At 47.9% G+C, this 22266-nt stretch overlaps 2 protein-coding genes across 2 annotated transcripts in view; both read right to left on the bottom strand.

Annotated features, from left to right (window-relative positions):
• LOC139241115 (prenylated Rab acceptor protein 1-like) overlaps positions 1 to 1629 on the bottom strand; it is a 20298-nt gene extending 18669 nt beyond the window's left edge. The window contains exon 1 of the mRNA XM_070869808.1: positions 1543 to 1629. The gene's annotated coding sequence lies outside the window, so the exon portion shown is untranslated. The remainder of the gene's footprint in view (positions 1 to 1542) is intronic.
• Positions 1520 to 22266, bottom strand: LOC139241082 (probable G-protein coupled receptor 139). Its single transcript, XM_070869771.1, has 3 exons — positions 22197 to 22266; positions 13397 to 14326; positions 1520 to 1860 (listed from the first exon to the last, which is right to left on the bottom strand). Exons 1-3 carry the CDS (start codon positions 22264 to 22266, stop codon positions 1520 to 1522), a joined length of 1341 nt encoding a protein of 446 aa, XP_070725872.1.

Here is a 22266-nt window from a genome sequence, read left to right as displayed (position 1 = left end):
TGTGTCAGGCATGCGGACAATGTGGCCCGCCCAACGGAGCTGGTCGAGTGTGGTCAGTGCTTCAATGCTGGCCTGAGCAAGAACACGAACGTTGGTGCATCTGTCCTCCCAGTGGATTTGCAGGATCTTGCGGAGGCAACGCTGGAGGTATTTCTCCAGCAACTTGAGGTGTCTCCTGTATATAGTCCACGTCTCTGAGCCATATAGGAGGGCGGGTATCACTACTGGTCTGTAGACCATATGCTTGGTAGCAGCTTTGAGGTCCAGGTCTTCAAACACATTCTTCCTCAGGCGACCGTAGGCTGCGCTGGTGCACTGGAGGCGGTGTTGGACCTCGTCAACGAATGTCTGCTCTGGCAGATAGTAGGCTCCCAAGGTATGGAAAATGGTCCACATTGTCCAGGGCCGCTCTGTGGATTTAGATGACCGCCGATGTTCGGGTCTCCATCCCTCCTGCGATGTTCGGGCCTTCCTTCCCTTGGTGTTGTTCTTGCCTTCCTCCGTTCGTTGGCTCCACTTAACTGCGGAGCTCGCGGCGAGCACGCGGTGCGCAAAATGGCTGCGGCCACTCTGACCTCTCCTCCTTCCACGCAGTGGACCTGTGGCCATCCCAATGCCTGCCCTCAGTCACGATCTAATACGATTCAACAGCAGGACGAGGCCAACACCCGACCGTCTGTGTAAGCATCAAACGCAGCATTGACCAAGACCTCGGAGCCCCTTTAAATAACATCCCGGATTGATTGCTGCGCCTTGTGCAGTCCAACATTTTCAGGTTCATCAACACCATCCGCCACGCGAGGCGGAAAAAGTGAATTTGCTGAGAATGCTGTCAAGCAGGCATTGCACGCGAATTGACGTCGCGATTTCCATGGCGTTAGCCAGCAGGAGGTGACATTTTAACGCCCTCAAAAAATGAACACCAAATTTCGTGGCAGGCGTCAACAACACGGAGCACCAGTTCCAGACGCCCAACGCCCAGTTAACACCCAACACCGGCATTAGCAGCAGGCGTTAGCAACCAAATTTCAACCTCCAAGTCTTTGTTTCTATTTACACTGCGCAATTTAGCATTCAGGCTTAGGATCCCTGTTAGGGGTTAGCATCAGGGTTAGCGGTTAGCGTCGGGGCGATGGCCGGGGGTAAAGGTGAGGGTCAGGGGCCGGGGTTAAAGGTGACGGTCGGGGTTAAAGGTGAGGGTCAGGGCCCGGGGTTAAGGGTGAGCGTCGGGGTTAAAGGTGAGGGTCGGGGGGCCGGGGTTAAAGGTGAGGGTCGGGGGCCGGGGTTAAGGGTGAGCTCCAGGGTCAGAGGTGAGGGTCGGGGGCCGGGGTTGAGGGTGAGGGTCGGGGGCCGGGGTTAAGGGTGAGGGTCGGGGGCCGGGGTTAAGGGTGAGGGCCGGGGTTAAGGGTGAGGGTCGGGGGCCGGGGTTAAGGGTGAGGGTCGGGGGCCGGGGTTAAGGGTGAGGGGTGAAGGTTGGGGGCCGGGGTTGAGGGTTAAAGGTGAGGGTCCGGAGCCACTGTTAACTGACGGTTATTTTTCTACCTGTTTTGTTGCTGGTTCCGGCGTCCAGTTGGCAGCGGAAGTGATGTCGAATATTCCTCTTGTTCATCATTTTCCGTTTAAGAATTCTTAGCCAATCAGCCGCCGGTTGCCATGCGGGGCCGTGCATCTGCGGCCAATCAGCGGGCGACTCCCCTCCGCGGGAGGTGCACCAATCAGCTGCCTGTTGCTGGGCAGAAGTGAAAAGCTCGGGGAAGTCACTTGTCATCTGCGGCCAATCGGCGGCTCGTAGCCAGGCGAAGGCGACGGCCTTCCTCCAATCAGCTGTCCTTAAATCCGCCGGCGCGCTTAGCCAATCACCTGAGGTTTAACGGAAGGCGGTGGAGCACTTGGCCAATCCCCTGAGGTTTAAGAGAAGACAGGGGCCGAATTGACCAATCCCCTGAAACTTAACAAAAGGCAGGGGCAGAATTGACCAAAATGCTGAAGTTTAACAGCTGACGGTGGAGCAGTTGACCATCATCATCTCCTGTGGTTTCACCGAAGGCAGAATTGGCCAATCCCCTGAGGTTTAACAGAAGACAGGGGCGCAGTTGGCCAATCCCCTGAGGTTTAACAGAAGACAGGGGCGCAGTTGGCCAATCCCCTGAGGTTTAACAAAAGACAGGGGCGCAGCTGGCCAATCCCCTGAGGTTTAACAAAAGACAGGGGCGCAGTTGGCCAATCCCCTGAGGTTTCATCATCATGGGCATTCCCTCGAAGTCGATAAAGGTTTGCTTCCACTCTGAAAGTGAGTTCTGTCTACTGTACATGGTCCATGTCTCTGAGCCATGAAGGAGGGCGGGTATCACTACAGCCCTGTCGACCATGAGCTTGGTGCTGGGTTTGAGGTCCTGGTCTTCGAGCACTCTCTTCCTCAGGCGACCGAAGGCTGCACTTGCACACTGGAGGCGGTGTTGGACCTCGTCCTTGTTGACCGTATGCTCCCCAGGTATGGAAAGTGGTCCACATTGTCCAAGACTTCATCGTGGATTTTGATAACCGGGGGGCAGTGCTGTGTGGCGGGGGAAGGTTGGTGGAGGACCTTTGTCTTACGGATGTTTAGTGTGAGGCCCATGCTCTCGTACACGGTCGTCTGCTACTGTAATTCGCCGACGGGCAATGGGACGACCTTGGATCTGGCCTGGAGGTGGCGAAGGTTGAACAGATTCCCATTTGTCCTGTAATTTACCTCCACTCCAGCGGGGAGCTTGCCGAGAGTGAGATGGAGCATTGCAGCGAGGAAGATCGAGAAGAGCGTTGGTGCGATGACGCAGCCTTGTTTGACCCCGGTCCGATTGCGGAATGGGCCTGTGGTGGATCTGTTGGTCAGGATCATGGCTTCCATTGTCATCGTGGAGCAGGCGGAGGATGGTGACAAACATTTGAGGGCAGCCGAATCTGAGGAGGACACTCCATAATCCCTCACGGTTGACAGTATCGAAGGCTTTTGTGAAGTCAAAGCAGGCCATGTACAAGGGTTGGTGCTGTTCCCTGCATTTCTCTTGTGTCTGCCACATGGTGAAGATCATGTCCAATCCCCTGAGGTTTAACAGAAGGCAGAGGCACACAGTTGGCCAATCCCTGTGGTTACGAGGCGGAGTGAGGAATTCTTGGCCAATCAGCTTTGGTGGATGTGAGCCGGTTACCACCTTACCAATGGGATGCCCGCCCAGGGTCTGTGCCCTCGTTCCTCGTGGGGAGCCCTGGGACTTGCTGGGGTCTGGCTCTGATGGACATGTGGGCTCAGCCCCAGGGAGGGAAGAGCTATCTGTGTGTCTCAGAGCTTCCTCGTTTCCTTCCTCCATCAGGTCTGGCACTCGTTGATTGCTACACACCTTTGCCATGTCCCTCCATCAGCCGTCCCTCATTGAATACTCATCTCCATCTGAGTCTGAATGTCATGGGCTCGAGCCCCACTCCAGAGTCTTGAGCCCATAATCCAGTCCCAGTATTGAGGGAGCTCCAACCTGTCGGCGGGGCAGTACTGAGGGAGCGTCGCACTGTCGGCGGGGCAGTACTGAGGGAGCGTCGCACTGTTGGAGGGTCAGTACTGAGGGAGCGTCGCACTGTGGGAGGGTCAGTACTGAGGGAGTGCCACACTGTCGGAGGGTCAGTACTGAGGGAGTGTCGCACTGTGGGAGGGTCAGTACTGAGGGAGCGCCACACTGTCGGCGGGGCAGTACTGAGGGAGTGTCGCACTGTGGGAGGGTCACTACTGAGGGAGCGTCGCACTGTGGGAGGGTCAGTACTGAGGGAGCGCCACACTGTCGGCGGGGCAGTACTGAGGGAGCGTCGCACTGTGGGAGGGTCACTACTGAGGGAGCGTCGCACTGTCGGAGGGGCAGTACTGAGGGAGCCCCGCACTGTCGGAGGGGCAGTACTGAGGGAGCCCCGCACTGTCGGAGGGGCAGTACTGAGGGAGCCCCGCACTGTCGGAGGGGCAGTACTGAGGGAGCCCCGCACTGTCGGAGGGGCAGTACTGAGGGAGCGCCGCACTGTCTGAGGGGCAGCACTGAGGGAGCGCCGCATTGTCGGAGGGGCAGTACTGAGGAAGCGCAACACTAAGGGAGCCCCGCACTGTCGGAGGGGCAGTATTGAGGGAGCACCGCACTGTCGAAGGGGCAGTACTGAGGGAGCCCCGCACTGTCGGAGGGGCAGTACTGAGGGAGCCCCGCAATGTCGGAGGGGCAGTACACAAGGAGTGCTGCACTGATGGAGGGGCAGTACTGAGGGAGCGTCGCACTGTCGGGCAGTACTGAGGAAGCGCTGCACTGTCGGAGGGGCAGTACTGAGGGAGCCCCGCACTGTCGGAGGGGCAGTACTGAGGGAGCCCCGCACTGTCGGAGAGGCAGTACTGGGGGAGCCCCGCACTGTCGTAGGGGCAGTACTGAGGGAGCCCCGCACTGTCGGAGGGGCAGTACTGAGGGAGCGCTGCACTGATGGAGGGGCAGTACTGAGGGAGCGCTACACTGATGGAGGGGCAGTACTGGGGGAGCTCTGCACTGTCGGAGGTGCCGTCTTTCGGATGAGATGTTAAACCGAGTCTGCTCTCAACTAGACATAAAAGATCCCATGGCACTATTTCGAGGAAGAGGAGGGGAGTTTATCCCGTTGTCCTGGGACCAATATTTATCCCGCAATCGACATCACAAAAACAGATGATCTGGTCATTATCACTTTGCTGTTTGTGGGAGCTTGCTGTGCGGAAGTTGGCTGCCACGTTTCCCACATTACAACAGTGACTACATTCCAAAAAGTACTTAATTGCTTGTAAAGCGCTTTGTGATGTCTGGTGGTCGTGAATGGCCCTATATAAATGCAAGTCTTTTATTAAGAGGGAATGCAGCCTCTCCCTATCTGTGTAACCACCTGCAGCTGTTCCACCCCCCGAGATTTCTGCTCCTCTGCTAGGGCATTAGCAGAACTTTAAAACTGAGGCGTTGCCAGACTGAAAGCCAATATTGTCAGCGAGCACAGGGAGTGGTGTGTGAAAGGGACTTGGTTTGAGTTAGGATTTGGGCAGCAAGGTTTTGGATGAACTCAAGTTTATCCAGGGATGGAATGGGCCTCCTGTCCCTGTGTAACAGGCTCCAGGGGTGGAATGGGCCTCCTCCTGTTCCTGTGCAACAGGCCCGAGGGGCTGAATGGGCCTCCTCCAATTCCTGTGTAACAGACCCGAGGGGCTGAATGGGCCTCCTCCAGTTCCTGTGTAACAGGCTCCAGGGGCTGAATGGGTCGCCTCCTGTCCCTGTGCAACAGGCCCGAGGGGCTGAATGGCTTCCTCCTGTTCCTGTGTAACAGGCTCCAGGGCTGAATGGGCCTCCTCCTGTCCCTGTGTAACAGGCCCGAGGGGCTGAATGGCCTCCTCCTCCTGTTCCTCTGTAACAGGCTTGAGGGACTGAATGGCCTCCTCCTGTCCCTGTGGAACAGGTTTGAGGGACAGAATAGCCACGTCATGTTCCTCTGTAACAGCAGGGGGAATTGGACAGGTTAGGTGAATGGGCAAATTCATGGCAGATGCAGTTTAATGTGGATAAATGTGAGGTTATCCACTTTGGTGGCAAAAACAGGAAGGCAGATTATTATCTGAATGGTGACAGATTAGGAAAAGGGGAGGTGCAACGAGACCTGTGTGTCATGGTACATCAGTCATTGAAGGTAGGCATGCACGTACAGCAGGCAGTAAAGAAAGCAAATGGCATGTTGGCCTTCATAGCGAGGGGATTTGCGAATAGGAGCAGGAAGGTCTTACGGCAGTTGTACAGGGCCTTGGTGAGACCACACCTTGAGTATTGTGTGCAGTTTTGATCTCCTAATCTGAGGAAGGATATTCTTGCTATTGAGGGAGTGCAGCGAACGTTCAGCAGACTGATTCCAGGGATGGCAGGACTGACATATGAAGAAAGACTGGATCGACTAGGCTTATATTCACTGGAATTTAGAAGAATGAGAGGGGATCTCATAGAAACATGTAAAATTCTGATGGGATTGGACAGATTAGATGCAGGAAGAATGTTACTGATGTTGGGGAAGTCCAGAACCAGGGGTCACAGTCTAAGGATAAGGGGTAAGCCATATAGGACCGAGATGAGGAGGAACCTCTTTACTCAGAGAGTGGTGAACCTGTGGAATTCTGTACCACAGAAAGTTCTTGAGGCCAGTTCATTAGATATATTCAAAAGTGAGTTAGATGTGGCCTTTCTGGCTAAACGGATCAAGGGGTAAGGAGAGAAAGCAGAAATGGGGTACTGAAGTGCATGATCAGCCAGGATCATATTGGATGGTGGTGCAGCCTCAAAGGGCTGAATGGCCTACTCCTGCATCTACTTTCTATGTTTTCATGTAACAGACATGAGGAGCTGAACTGCCTTCTCCTGTTCCTGTGTAATAGGTTCGAGGGACTGAATGAGATCCACTCCTGTTCCATTCCTGCGAGATGCGCTGTGCCCCTGTGACCCTGTCATCACTGTAAGGGTTGGTGCTCTCACACTGCACTGAGGGACAGATACCGTCTCTCTGCCCATCCCTGGCACCCCCCCTGCCACTGCCCCAGGGAGCAGCTGTCACAATCAGAATGCATGAAACCGAAGGATCCCAGGGATGGCTGAAGGAGCTCCTGCAACTTAATTCAACCCAGAGAAATAATCCGTCTCACCGGGCCTGGAGGTGCTGATCAGCAGAAGAAGAAAGTCACTCCTAGCCTTCAAATATATGTCAAGTAACAACTCGAATCCTCAACATTCTCACTTTAACCCCTCAACCTTAAGTCTTCTTAACTCCCTCACCTTAATTCACTGAATCATAGCATGGCTACAGTACAGAATGAGGCTATTCGGCACATTGAGACCATACCGGCTCTCTGCAAGAGCACCTCAGCTAGTCCCACACCCCCGCCCTTTCCCCACAGCCCTGCATTTTTTTTTCCTTCAGGTACTTATCCAGTTCAGGTTGAGGAGCTGGGAGTTGCCAAACCGTGGCTCTACAGACAAGTAGTTGAGCTAAAACAGACTTTTCAGACGGGCTGTTTAAGAATTTCCATGATTCGGACTAGAATTAAAAGTCAAAAGTTATTTTCTACATACACGGGATCAACTTTGGAGACCAATTTCCTGCAGTAACTAATAGCTTCTCCTTGTACCCGAAGTAACCTTGACAAATGGCACTTAAAAACGGAATGAATATATTAGAGTGCACTACAGTGCCACCACTGCCTGGAAGGTGTCATTGCAACGTGATATTCAGGAAGGATATATTTGCCTGCGAGGCAGCGCAATGATGGTTGACCAGATGGATTCCTGGGATGAGAGGGTTGTCCAATGAGGAGCGATTGAGTAGAATGAGCCTATACTCTCTGGCGTTTAGAAGAATGAGAGATGATCTCATTGAAACGTATAAAATTCTTGGAGGACTTGACAGGGTAGATGCTGAGAGGCTGTTTCTCCTGGCTGGATCAGTGCTTGGGCCTAAGCTGAATACAATCTATATCAATGACTTAGATGAGGGGACTGAGTGTAATATATCCAAGTATACTGACCAGACAAATCTCGGTGAACGTTAGATGTGAGGAGGATGCAAAGAAGCCGCAAAGAGATATAGATCGATTGAGCGATTTGGCTGAAAGGTGGCAGATGAGTGTAATGTGAGGAAATGTGAGGTTATTCACTTTGGTAGCAAGAATGGAAAAATAAAATATTTTCTCTAACATGAGAAGCTGTGAAATGGTGATATTCAGAGGGTTTTGGGTGTCCTTGAATACGACTCACGGAAAGTTAACTTGCAGGTACAGCAAGCAGTTAGCAAAGCAAATAGTTGGCTATCCTTTATTGCGAGGGTCTTGGAGTACAAGCGTAAGGAAGTCTTGCAGCAATTATACAGGGCTTTGGTGAGACCATACCTGGAGTACTGTGCACAGTTTTAGTCTCCTTACAGAAGGAAGGATATACTTGCCATAGAGGGGGTGCAACAAAGGTTCACTAGATGTATCCCTGGGACGAGACAGTTGTCTTATGAGGACACATTGAGTAGAGTGGGCCTATACTCTCTGGAGTTTAGAAGAATGAGTGGTGATCTCATTGAAACATATAAGATTCAGAGGAGGATTGACAGGGTAGATGTTGAGAGGTTGATTCCCCCTGGCTGGAGAGTCTCGAACCAGGGGGTACAGACTCAGGATAATGGGTCGGCCATTTAAAACTAAGATGAGGAGGAATTTCTTCACTCAGAGGGTAGTGAATCTTTAGAATTCTCCACCCCAGAGGGCCATGGATGCTGAGTCATTGAGTATATTCAAGGCTCAGATTGATATATTTTTGGGAACTAGGGGCAACACGGGATATGGGGATTGGGCGGGAAATTTGGGTTAGTGCAGAAGATCAGCTCGAGGGCCCATATGGCCTACTCCTGCTCCTATTTCTTATGTTATTAAGGCATGTTTTCAATCGGTAGTTCCCATTATAAGTGTGGACATAATGGACAAAGCTGATGCAAACAGTGTGGCAACAATGTGACAACAAGAAGTAAGATGTTTCAGACAAGAAATGCACTCAGATATAATATTTTTAATATATGAATAGTCAACCTCTTTTGGTATTGCTCAAGGGGTATTGAGACCGAGTATAACCTTCAGGTGAAGAGTTAGAGTTAGAGTCTCGGACACATAGGTATAATTTCGGCCCTCATCTTAAAGTCATACAATCTGTCCTTATTGTTTTGAATACATTTCCATTATAAATTCCCCTGACTGCTTCTATAATGTGAACCTGTCACTTTGCAATTGAATTCTCCTGTTGCTGGTGGTCCTGCAGCGCCTCCACTGGTCAGTGGGCATCATTGCAGCATGATACGTTTACACAGGCAGTTTGCATTATAACTGTGTAAGGAAATGGTTAATCAGACTGTCCTGACTTTTACTGTATCGATATCGCTTTGCATTGGAGTAATGTTAAACTTCAGCCTTTGACTGTTAAAGCATGGAAGTTTAAGTCATTGTAAAGTGCCACTGGGCTGTTCAGCCAGGCCAATCTTTAAGTAATGTTAATTTAGTCAGTTCAGTAAACTTGATCAAAAACATGCACGCTGATTCATATATGTCAGAGAATCTTAATCCGTTGATAACAAGTGCAGGGATAACAGGTGGTTCTCCAGAAAACCGTCTGGGTAAATCTCATCCATTTTAATTGAGGCTTCTATAGAAGCAGGAGATTGATTCGTACAAAATGGTACAGAATCAAAGGTAGACATAATTACAATTACAAGTTTCACTGTGGATACGGTAGCACAGTGAATATGTTACTGAACTAGTAATCCAGAGACATGAGTTCAAATCCCACCACTAAAATTTAAACCCACTTACTTAAATAAATCTGAAATAAAAAGCTAGTACAGGTTGCACCTCCCTTTATCCAGCATCCTCGGGACCTGGCCTGTTCCGGATAAGGGAATTTTCCGGATGAGGGGTGGTCATGTTAAATTGGATGGTACAGGTGCTGAGCAAGGGTATATCGGGGCTGGCTGGCTTGGGGCTGGGAGTGCGGCAGAGTGATCATGACGGAGGGGTGGGCAGTGGATCGCGGGGTCAAGCCAGCAATTGCAGGAGTCAGCAGCGAGGAAGGACTTAAATTTGTTATGTCGGAGTTCTGCGCATGCGCCACCCGGTGGCCAGGAATGGTTCTGGATAAGGGAGGTTCAACCTGCATCAGCAATGGTGAATGAAACGACTGGATTGTTGTTAAAAACCCATCTGGTTTACCACTGCCCCTTAGGGAGGGAAATCTGGCCTATAGGTGACTCCAGACCCACAGCAATGTGGGTTTCTTTTAACCGCCCTCCGCAAGGGCCCAGCATTCAGTTGTACCAAACCGCCCCGAAAATAGACCTTGACCCCACACGGACTGCAGGGGTTCAAGATGCCGTCACATTGTGAAGGGCAATTAGGGATGTGCAATAAATACCGGACTTCCCAGCGATGCCCACATCCCGAGAATTAATTAAAAAGAAACTTGGTGGAATGGCAATTATATGAAACAAGAGTGAACCTATTAGAAAAATAACAAAGTAAGAGAACTGCACCGGTCTATGGAAAAATAACTTGTTAACACTAAAGTTATTGATAATGGACATGTCAATTAAATTGTATTTTAATGTATAATGGCACAATGCAGAATTGTGTGGATAGTCACATGGAGTGAGTGAAAGAAATGTATAAAACTGACAGTTTGTGATGAACCTTTGGTATTGCAAAAGCCTAAGATAGTGACCTCAGATCTCTCACACATTTCAATCCCCAACCAAACCATCATCAAGATTTAAAGTCATTAGTCGAAGCGTTAGAGGGGATTTGAGAATTTTTTTCACGCAGAGGACGGTGGGGGTCTGAAACTCGCTGCCTGAAAGGGTGGTAGAGGCAGAAACCCTCATCATATTTAAAAAGTACTTGGATATGCACTTGAAGTGCCGTAACCTACAGGGCTACGGACCAACAGCTGGAAAGTCGGTTAAGGCTGGATAGCTCTTTGTCGGACGGGACGGACACAATAGGTCGAATGGCCTTTCTGTCCCATAAATTTCTATGATTCTAAGTTTGATAGGAAGTTTTATTTTTAAGTATGTTTAAGTAGCTGCGTAACACCTGATACCTGATATTCATAGTATAAACACTTATGACTCTTAATTATCCCTTTATTAAGCTTGTGTATAGAAGATTAAGGAGTGATGCAGTTGAGGTGGTTAAGATGATTAAAAGGAGTTGATAGGGTAGATGGAGAGAAACTGTTTCCTCTGGTGGGGATAGTCCAGAACAAGGGGGAAGAACCTTAAAATTAGGGACATGCTATTCAGGGGTGATGTCAGGAAGCATTTCTTCACACAAAGGGGATGGAAATCTGGAACTCTCTCCCACAAAAAGCTATTGAGGCTGGGGGGGTCAATTTCAAAGCTGAGATCGATAGGTTTTTGTTGCGTATGGGTATTAAGGGTTATGGAACCAAGGCGGATCGATGGAGTTCCAATATGAATCAGACAAAATCGAAGTGAGTAGCGGAACAGGCTCGAGGGGCTGAATGATCCCCTTCCATTCCTCTGTTCCTATTGATTTGGGGAAGCAAATTAGTGATAAGGACCCCGCCTCTTTAACAACTGTGAGTGCAGGAATATATTATGGCGGGATCGGGAACTGGCAGCGCCAAGATGGGCCGAGATTGAAATGGGATCAGGGTCTTAACTACGATGCTGACCCCTGATGTGCAGATATTAATGAGGCATCCGCCCATTTCCTGTGGATCTCCGGCCATCGAAATTGAGGCTCCCCCCTGCCCCCACCATCTCCACACGGATTGTGTCCCACCATCACTGCGTGTCACACAACTACACCCAGGCTCGGCTTGGCTTTAAAGAGGTTTATTTATGGGAATAAAAAGCATTTTATATTTCAATTCAGTGCAATTGATTCAGGGAAGACATGATTAAAAATGGTAGCACTCAACTTGCAAGGGCGCAGTGACTAAAAACAGTTTAATGGCTTCACCGGGTGACCTTAGGGAGGAGGTGTTATAACAGACCCTATGGTACGATGCAGGGATGGTGTATATCGTAACCCAATGGTCACACAGTTCCACGCTTCACGTCTGAATGCTCCTTCCCTTGTGCACTTACATAGGAAGATAGGAACAGGAGGAGGCCATTCAGCCCCTAGAGCCTTTTCCAGCATTCAATGAGATCATGTCTGATCTGTGACCGAACTTCTTCTTGGCCCCGATCCCTTAATACCGTTGGTTAACACAAATCTGTCAATCTCTGATTTAAAATTAAGAATTGATCGAGCATCAATTGGTATTTGCAGAAGAGAGTTCCAAACTTCTGCCACTCTTTGTGTGTAGAAATGTTTCCTAACTTCATCCTGTTCGGTCTGGCTCTTATTTTTAGACTGTGCCTCCTAGTCCTTGGCTCCCCAGCCAGTGGAAATCATTTCTCTCTCTCTCCCGTATCAATTCCCCTTAATATCTTGAAATCTTCAATCAGATCACTCCTTAATCATCTAAATGACAGGGAATACAATCCTAGTTTGCGAAATCGCTCCTCGTAATTTAACCCTTGGTGTCCAGGTATCATTCTGCATTTTACTCCACCTGGTGGATCCTCTCACCTACCGTCCTTCCTTGATTCATGTTCATGAGCTCACACGGTGAGTGACGCAGGGGGAGGGAAATGGATGTCGGGCAATTAATGGGCGATCGGCCTTACTGCCCGTCTTTGACCCCTTTCTCTGCCACAACCCCACCCGATTTCACAGAGGAATGAGGAGGAGAATCCAGACCAGAAGATGCTATGCAACTATTGAAAGAGCAGGTAGTGCTCCTGGAGTCCCAGCTAACATTCCTCTCACAACCAACACCTATCCAAACTGGTCATTTGTCTCATTGGTGTTTGTGGGAGCTTGCTGTGCACAAATTGGCTGCCGCATTTCCTGCTTTACAACAGTGACTACATTTCAGACGTAATTCATCAGCTGCGAACTGCTTTGGGATGTCCTTATGTTGTGAATCAGTTTATCTGTTACCCACGCTCCCTCCTCCCTTTGTTGAAATCAAAACCTATGGGGTAGATCAGTCATAGATCAGTGGGCAGCACCCTCACCCCTGAGTCAGAAGGTTGTGGGTTCAAGTCCCATTCCAGGAACTTGAGCACACAAATCTAGGCTGATACTCCCAGTGCAGTACTGAGGGGGTGCTGCACTATCGGAGGTGCCGTCTTTTGGGTGAGACGTTAAACCGAGGCCCTGTCTGCTCTCTCAGGTGGACATAAAAGATCCCGTGGCACTATTACGAAGAAGAGCAGGGGAGTTATGCCCGGTGTCCTGGTCAATATTTATCCCTTAATCAACATGACTAAAACAGATTATCTGCTCATCCCTTAGATGGTACACACTGTGCCATGGTGCACCAGTGTGGAGGGACTGGATGGTCAAGTGGCGGATAGTCACATGGACTGCTTTGTCCTGGATGGCGTGGGGCTTCTTGAGTGTTGTTGGAACTGCACTCATCCAGGCAAGTGGAGAGTATTCCATCACACTCCTGCTGTGTGCCTTGTTGATGTGGAAAGGTGGAAGTGTTGGATGAGATAAATCTCAAACAGTGAGAGGAATTCGAAAATCTAAAGGGGGCGCAGAACTGCTCCAGTGATAATTAGGCATGGACAGCCCAGCTTCATCTTCTGTCCTCCCCTATCTCTGTTAACTCAACCTGCCCCTTTCACGCACCGACTCACTTTCCCACAACTCTGTTTTTAAATTAACTTTTAGTTCGTTGTACGAAATGAGCAGAATCCCAGCCGGTTACCGCTGCCTAGACTCCACCCCCACCTCTGCGGGCAGCTTCTGGGTGAAACCGATGAGTTGACAAGTTCTCCTTCGGTTTTAAGTCTTTGGTGAGCTTCAGAAACAGATGAATGGGCTGTGTGATGGCTCGCCTCATCTCCTCCCTGAACTTAGCCTGGGTGAGAGCGTAAATGCAGGTGTTGGTGCAGGAGTTCAGGTACATCAGCATGTCGCCGACCTGCATGACCATAGGGCCTATGTCCAGCAACATCTCCTGGATCACAAAGACCACCACTCTGGTCATCCACAGCACGATGAAGCTGCCCGATATGGCGAAGAGCAGGATGATGGACCTTCTCCGGTTCTCCATCTCGGGGTCAACTTGCTTCCCATCGCCACCTTGACCCCGGAATGCCCTGCGGACCCGACTGGCCACGAGAACGTGCCTGACAGTGAGAGCATTGAGCAGCAAGATGCACACGTAGGGAATGAGAGGGGTTAAGACGGTACAGGCACAAAGGTATACTGCCCAGGGGGTGTTTGTACAAAGTTTGCGAAGCCTGCAGACTGGAAACGGGCCGTGCACATCAACGGGTTCGTAGGTGAAGTAGCGCGGGATATTACGCAGGTAGCTCACCGTGCACACAGTCGTTATCACCCCGGTCGCTGTCCTCACTGTACAGTATCTCGTTTTCCACTTCTGGTAACAAATGGCGACAAATCGATCAAGGGTGAAGGCCACGGTGAGCCAGACTGAGCAGTCCACCACCGCGGCATTCGTGATGCTGTTCAGGCTGCATACGTGGTAATGGGTGAGGATCGAGAAGGGGAAGTAGAGAGATCCCAGGTAGTTCAACATCACACAGAAGATGATGACCAGCAAGTCCACCGCTGCCATGGAGACCAGGTAACGGCCCGTGCATCTGGCGAGGCCACAGCTACCACGAGAGAGAATCACGATGGTCATGAAGTTAGCTGCCAGAGAGGGAAAGAGAGATGACATTTAGTATAGTGCATGTTACATGAGGGAGAGATACCCTAACCTAGCAACTGTTGAGAGTTCTCCCCAGCAACAGCCAGCATTCAAGATTGATTATGGCCATGGGATGTTTATAGTACTGCCTTAATAGTATGTTTAGATCATAACTTTTATGGTCACAACAACTCGGGCACTGCAACTTATGTGAAAGGCTGTTGATGTTCGCATAATGTAGAGAAATGTAAACATGTGTGTGTAAGAATCAGCTGTGCATTGACCAGAGACTGCCATGTAAAGATAATGAGTAGGAGACGGTGTGATGAAACTTGGTTTCAAAACAGTGAAGATGCAAAGAGGGAGTGAGTAAACTTGGCAGGAGAGCACAGTTCTAAGTTAGGTTAGAGACAGAGGTTGGAAAGTAGTAATGAGAGAATGATTGGCTATCAGTATAATAAATGTTTATTAGATAGCCGTATAAACTGTATGGATTCTATTTCCCTGATAGCTCTCATTATCCAATGCTCACCATACACGTAAAGAGCAGCCATTGTCCATCACTCAGTGAAATACAATTGGTCCAACTCGGTCCATCACTCAATCAGCACTCATCTTCAACTCACTTCATGACTCAATGAGATCCCATTGTTCAACTCAGCCCTCACTGAATGTGCTCTCATTGTTCAATTGTCTCCATCATTTAATGAGCTCCTATTGTACAACTCTCTACCAGTCACTCAATGGACTTGCATTTTCCAACTCACTCCCTAACTCAGTGGCCTCCCATTGCCCAACTCTCTACCTTACCCAATGGTCTCCCATTATCCAATCACAACCAGTCACTCCATTAACCTCCCTTTTCCAACTCTCGACATCAGGGAGGGAAAACATCCTCTCTGCATCGACCCTGTCAAGCCCCCTCAGAATCTTATATCTTTCAATAAGATCACCTCTCATTCTTCTAAACTCCAAAGAGTATATGCCCAACCTGCTCAACCTTTCTTCATAAGACAACCCCTTCATCTCAGGAATCAACCTCTTGACCCTTCCCTGACCAGTACATTAATATCCTCCTGCAGTCCACAGCTTTCTTCTTCATTATCAACTACACGGCTGATTTTAGCCTCACCTGCAAACTTCTTAATCCCTTAAATCTATTGTTATCAGCCTTGATTATACCCAATCACTGAGCATACACAGCACTCTGTGGTACATAATTCCAAAGAGTCACAACACTTTTGAGTGAAGAAGTTTCTCCTCATCTCAGTCCTATATGGCCAACCAATTATCCTGAGGCTATGACCTCTAAATTCTCCAGTCAAACGAAATGGCCTCTCATCAATGACCCTGTCAAGTCCTCTAAGAATTATATAAATTTCAATTTGATCACCTCTCAATATTCTAAGCTCCATAGAATATAGGACTGAATCTCTCATCCCAGGAATCAATCCAGTGAACCATCGTTACACCCCCAAGCATATCCTTCCTTAGGTAAGGAGACCAAAACTGTACATTGTATTCCAGGTGTGGTCTCACCAAATCCTTATATAATTGCAGCAAGACATTCTTATTCTTATACTCCAAGCCCTTTGCAATAAAGGTTTGCCTTCCTAATTGCTTGCTGTCCCTCCATGTTAACTTTCTGCAATTTGTGTTCAAGGACATCCGAATCCTTTTGAATACCGACATTTCACAATTCTGCTTTTCCATTCTACCTATAATTTCACATTTCCCCACATTATACTTCACCTGCCATCTTCTTGCTCACTCACTTATTCATTCCTATCCCCTTGTAGCCTCATTGCATCCTCCTCACAGCATATTTCTCACCTAGCTTTGTATCAGCAGCAAACTTGGATATATTATGCTCAGTTCCCTCATCTAAGTCATTAACATAGTTTGTAAATAGCTGAGGCCCCAGCACTGATCCTTGTCGCACTCCACTAGTTGTACCCTGCCACCCTGATAATGGCCTGTTGATTCCTACTCTCTATTATCTGTCCATTAACCAAGCCTCAGTCCATGCTACTCATATTACCCCCAACCCCATGAGCCCTAATCTTAGAAACATAGAAAATAGGTGCAGTAGTAGGCCATTCGGCCCTTCGAGCCTGATGGACCATTCTATAAGTTCATGGCTGAACATGCAACTTCAGTACCCCATTCCTGCTTTCTCGTCATACACCTTGATCCCCCTAGTAGTAAGGACGACATCCAACTCCTTTTTGAATATATTAAGTTAATTGGACTCAACAACTTTCTGTGGTAGAGAATTCCACACGTTCATCGCTCTCTGGGTGAAGAAGTTTCTCCTCATTTCAGCCCTAAATAGCTAACCCCTTATCCTTAGACTGTGACCCCTGGTTCTGGACTTCCCCAACATTGAGAACATTTTTCTTGCATCTAACCTCCCTAAACCCGTCAGAATTTTAAAAGTTTCTATGAGATCTCTTCTCATTCTTCTGAATTCCAGTGAATACAAGCCCAGTTGATCCAGTCTTTCTTGATATGTCAGTCCCGCCATCCCGGGAGCACCAAGGCCCTGTATAACAGTAGTTACACCTCCCTGCCCCTGCACTCAAATCCCCTCACTATGAAGGCCAACATGCCATTTGCTTTCTTAACCGCCTGCTGTACCTGCATGCCAACCTTCAATGAGTGATGTACCATGACACCCAGGTCTCGTTACACCTCCCCTTTTCCTCATCTGTCACCATTCAGATAATAGTCTGTCTCTCTGTTTTTCCCACCAAAGTGGATAACCTCACATTTATCCACATTATACTTCATCTGCCATCATTTGCCCACTCTCCAAGTCACTCTGCAGCCTCATAGCATCCTCCTCGCAGCTCACACTGCCACCCAACTTAGTGTCATCCGCAAATTTGGAGATAGTACATTTAATCCCCTCTAAATCATTAATGTACAATGTAAACAACTTGGGCCCAGCACAGAACCTTGCGGTACCCCACTAGTCACTGCCTGCCATTCTGAAAAGTATCCATTTACTCCGACTCTTTGCTTCCTGTCTGCCAACCAGTTCTCAATCCACGTCAGCACACTACCCCCAATACCATGTGCTTTAACTTTGCACATTAACATCTTGTGTGGGACCTTGTCGAAAGCCTTCTGAAAGTCCAAATACACTACATCAACTGGTTCTTCCTTGTCCACTCTACTGGAAACATTCTGAAAAAATTCGAGAAGATTTGTCAAGCATGATTTCCTTTTCACAAATCCATGCTGACTTGGACTTATCATGTCACCTCTTTACAAATGTGCTGCTATGACATCCTTAATAATTGATTCCATCATTTTACCCACTACCGATGTCAGGCTGACCGGTCTATAATTCCCTGTTTTCTCTCTTCCCTCCTTTTTTAAAAAGTGGGGTTACATTGGCTAGCCTCCACACCATGGGAACTGATCCAGAAAGTTGGAAAATGACTGTCAATGCATCTGCTATTTCCAAGGCCACCTCCTTAAGTACTCTGGGATGCAGACAATCAGGCCCTGGGGATTTATTGGCCTTCAATCCCAACAATTTCACCAACACAATTTCCTGACTAATAAGGATTTCCTTCAGTTCCTCCTTCTTACTAGACACTCTGACTCTTTTTATATCTGGAAGTTTGTTTTAGTCCTCCTTAGTGAATACTGAACCAAAGTACTTGTTCAATTGGTCTGCCATTTCTTTGTTCCCCGTTATGACTTCCTCTGATTCTGACTGCAGGGGACCTATGTTTGTCTTTATTAGCCTTTTTCTCTTTACATATCTATGGAAGCTTTTGCAGTCCGTCTTAATGTTCCCTGCAAGCTTCCTCTTGTGCTCTATTTTCTCTACCCTAATCAAACCTTATGTCCTCCTCTGCTGAGTTCTAAATTTCTCCCAGTCCCCGGGTTCGCTGCTATTTCTGGCCAATTTGTATGCCACTTCCTTGGCTTTAATACCATCCCTGATTTCCCTTGATAGCCACGGTTGAGCCACCTTCCCTTTTTTATTTTTACGCCAGACAGGGATGTACAATTGTTGTAGTTCATCCATGCGGTCTCTAAATGTCTGCCATTGCCCATCCACTGTCAACCCGTTAAGTATCATTCGCCAGTTGACACCTCATACCTTCATAGTTACCCTTCTTTAAGTTCTGGACCATGGTCTCTGAATTACCTGTTTCATTCTCCATCCTAATGTAGAATTCCACCATATTATGGTCACTCTTCCCTAAGGGGCCTCGCACAACTAGATTGCTAATTAATCTTCTCTCGTTACACATCATCCAGTCTAAGATGGCCTCGCCCCTAGTTGGTTCCTCGACATATTGGTCTAGAAAACCATCCCTTATGCACTCCAGGAAATCCTCCTCCACTGTATTGCTTCCAGTTTGGTTAGCCCAATCTATATGCATATTAAAGTCACCCATGATAACTGCTGCACCTTTATTGCATGCACCCCTAATTTCCTGTTTGATGCCCTCCCCAACATCACTATGACTGTTTGGAGGTCTGTAAACAATTCCCACGAACGTTTTTTGTCCTTTGGTGTTCTGCAGCTCTAACCATATACATTCCACATCAGGGATACAGATCCCTGACGGTAGCAGGCCAGGTAGATAAGGTGGTTAAGAAGACATATGGAATGCATGCCTTTATTAGCTGAGGCATAGAATATAAGAGCCGGGGGGATATGCTTGAAATGTACAAAACACTGGTTAGGCTACAGCTGGAGTACTGCATGCAGTTCTGGCCACCGCATTACAGGAAGGACATGATTGCGCTGGAGACCGTACAGAGGAGATTTACGAGGATGTTGCTGGGAGTGGAGAATCTTAGCTATGGGGACAGATTGGATAGGCTGGGTTTGTTAGGAGGATGAGGGGAGACCTCATTGAGGTGTATAAAATTATGAGGGGCCTAGATATAGTGGATAGAAATGGCCTATTTCCCTAAGCAGAGGAGTCAACAACCAGGGGTCATAAATTTAATGTAATTGGTAGAAGATTTAGAGGGGATTGTGGGAAATTTCTTCACACAGAGGGCCTGGAACTCGCTGCCTGAAAGGGTGGGAAAGGGAGAAACCCTCACCACTTTTAAAAAGTACTTGGATGTGCACTTGAAGTGTTATAACCTGCAGGGTTATGGACCTAGAGCTGGAAAGTGGGATTAGGCTGGATAACCTCTTGTTGGCCGGAGCGGACACGATGGGCCAAAATGGCCTCCTTCCGTGCTTTAATTTCTATGATTCTATGATTTTAAAGGATCAAGGGATATGGGAATAGGGTGGGAAAGGCATTCAACCATGATCTTATTGAGTGGTGGAGGAGGCTCGAGGGGCTGTATTGTCTACTCCTGCTCCTATTTCTTATATTCTTCATTGACCAACTCACTCGATTACTCAGTGAGCTGCCATTGTCCAACTATCTATGGCACTCAATCAACTGCCACTGCCCGGCTCCCATCAGCATCACTAAGCTTCCACGTACAAGCTCTCCCAGTCACTGAATGGCACCCCCAGTATCCAATTCCCACCATAAATCAATGTTTCCAGTCTCCAGTCTCTAACGGTCTCTGAATGAGCCACAATTTTCCAAATCCCACCAATCAATGTTGCAATTGCCCAACTCTTTCCCTCATTCCATGAGATCCCTTTGTCTTTCTCACCACCTCACTCGGTGAGCTCTGGTTGGCCAGCTCTCTGCATCTATCAATGGGCTCCCAATTGTCCAATTCTCTGAGTCATCCAATAAGCTCCCATTTTCTAACTCTCCTCATCAATCAGAACTCCAGTTCCAGCTATCGTTCCATCACTCAATCAGCCCCTATGAACGAGTTCCCGTTGTCCATCTCTCCCTTCACTCAATCATTTTCCACTTACCAGCTCTCTGGTCACTCATTGGTCTCCCATTTACTAACGTTCCTCACCAGTCAGAGCTCCATTTGTCCAACGCTTTCTTTCACTCATTGGCGTTTCATTATCGAACTCTCTCCATCACACAAAAAGCTCCCCATCTCTTACTGAGCTCCCTCTGTCCAACACACACAAACAAGCACCCAAAATAGAATGCATTCACAAACACAGTTGCAAACACACACACACACAGACACTGAAACAGGAACACACTCACGCAGTTGCACGCACACACAATCACAGTCAAATACACAAACAATGGCATATATGCACTCATAGACCAGTCAGTTTAACATCGGTGGTAGGAAAAATAATGGAATTCCTACTAAAGGAGAACATGGAAGAACATCTAGAAACCAAAAATATAATAACGAATATTCAGCCTGGATTTCAAAAGGGAAAATCTTGGTTGACCACCTCGTTGAATTTTTTGAAGAGTTAACAGAGAGTAGACCATAGAGATGCAGTCGATGTCATTTATCTACATTTTCAAAAGGCCTTCGATTAGGTACCCCATAAATAGACCAATGAACAAGGTCAGAGAATGCGGAGTCTGGGGACAAGTAGCAGTATAGATAGCTAGCTGGCTTCAAGACGGAAAGCAGAGAGTAAATGTAAAGGGTAGTTATTCGCAATGGCAGAAGTTGCGTATAGGTGTTCCACATCGATCAGTGCTGGGACCACTGTTGTTCACAATTTCTATTCACGATTTAGACCTTGGAATCAAAAATGCAATTTCTAAATTTGCGGATGACACCAAATAGAGGGGACAGTCAATACTTGGGAGAACTGTAACAAATTGCAGGAGGACGTTAATAAACTTGCAGAATATGCATATAATTGGCAAATTAAGTTCAACACACATAAATGTGGGAGGAAGAATAGGGAGGTCCCTTATTACTTGGAAGGTACAAGTCTAGGTGGGGTAGAGGAACAAGGAGATCTCGGATACAAATACACAAATCGCTAAAGTAGTGATACAGGTTAGCAAGGTCATTAAAAAAAGCAAACCAAGCCTGATTTCTCGAGGTTTAGAATGGAAAAGTAGGGAAGTTATGCTAAACCTGTATCGAACTTTGGTTAGACCACACTTGGAGTACCGCGTACAGTTCTGGTCGTCATATTATAAGAAGTACATTGAGTCACTGCAGAGGGTGCGGAGAACATTTACAAGGATGATAAAGAACTGCAGGGGTATACATATTAAGAAAGGATGAACAGGCTGGGTCTCTTTTCTCTTGAAAAAAAGGCTGAGAGGTGACCTGATAGAGGTCTTTAAAGCTATGAACGGTTTTGATAGGTTGGTACAGAGAGAATGTTTCCACTTGTGGGGAAGAGCATAACTGGAGGCCATCAATATAAGACAGTTACCAAGAAATCCAATGGGGAATTCAGAAGAAAATTCTTTACCCAAAGAGTGGTGGAACTCGCTACCACAGGGAGTGGTTGAGGCGAATAGTATCGATGCATTTAAGAGGATGCAAGACAAGCATAAGAGGAGAAGGGAAAAGAGGGTTATGCTGATAGATTTAGATGAGGGAAGACAAGAGGAGGCTCGAGAGGAGCATAAACGTCGGCATGGACTGGTTGGGCCGAAAGGCCTGTTTCTGTGCCGTTTTTCCTATGTATTTTATCCCCACACACACACACAAGACACAGACCGACACACACAGGCACAAGTACACACACAGCCACATCCTTCTACACTTAGATATTAAAGCACACACACACTCACACAGTAGCTTGAACGCAGAAACACAATCATGTACACACACTAAACTGCACACGAGCACACACTCAGAAACACAGTCACACATATGCTTACACGCATTCACACACGAGCATGCTCAAACAAATGCAGTCTCACACACACTCACACACATACACCCACGCAGCCACATTCACAGGTTGCCAGTCATTAAAGAAGAGTTCGCTTATTTGGTGACTATCTGCTACTCACATACCGGCCACACCGATGACTGCCAGGCAATGGTAGAACACGTCCTGCGCTAGTAAGAATGCCAAGCTTCCCAT

The sequence above is a fragment of the Pristiophorus japonicus genome, chromosome Y (assembly GCF_044704955.1).
Source record: "Pristiophorus japonicus isolate sPriJap1 chromosome Y, sPriJap1.hap1, whole genome shotgun sequence".
Lineage (NCBI taxonomy): Eukaryota > Metazoa > Chordata > Chondrichthyes > Pristiophoridae > Pristiophorus > Pristiophorus japonicus.
Note: the sequence above shows the minus strand (reverse complement) of the source record. Positions and strands in the feature narration are given on the sequence as shown.

Excerpts from the sequence above, each read along its gene's own strand:
- LOC139241082 (XM_070869771.1), bottom strand. The coding sequence starts at position 22,266 with ATGGGAAGCTTGGCATTCTTACTAGCGCAGGACGTGTTCTACCATTGC. Across the intron at positions 14,327-22,196 it reads GGCAGTCATCGGTGTGGCCG|CTAACTTCATGACCATCGTG; the intron begins GTATGTGAGTAG and ends CCTCTCTGGCAG. Across the intron at positions 1,861-13,396 it reads CCCAGAAGCTGCCCGCAGAG|GTGATTGGCTAAGCGCGCCG; the intron begins GTGGGGGTGGAG and ends GTTAAACCTCAG.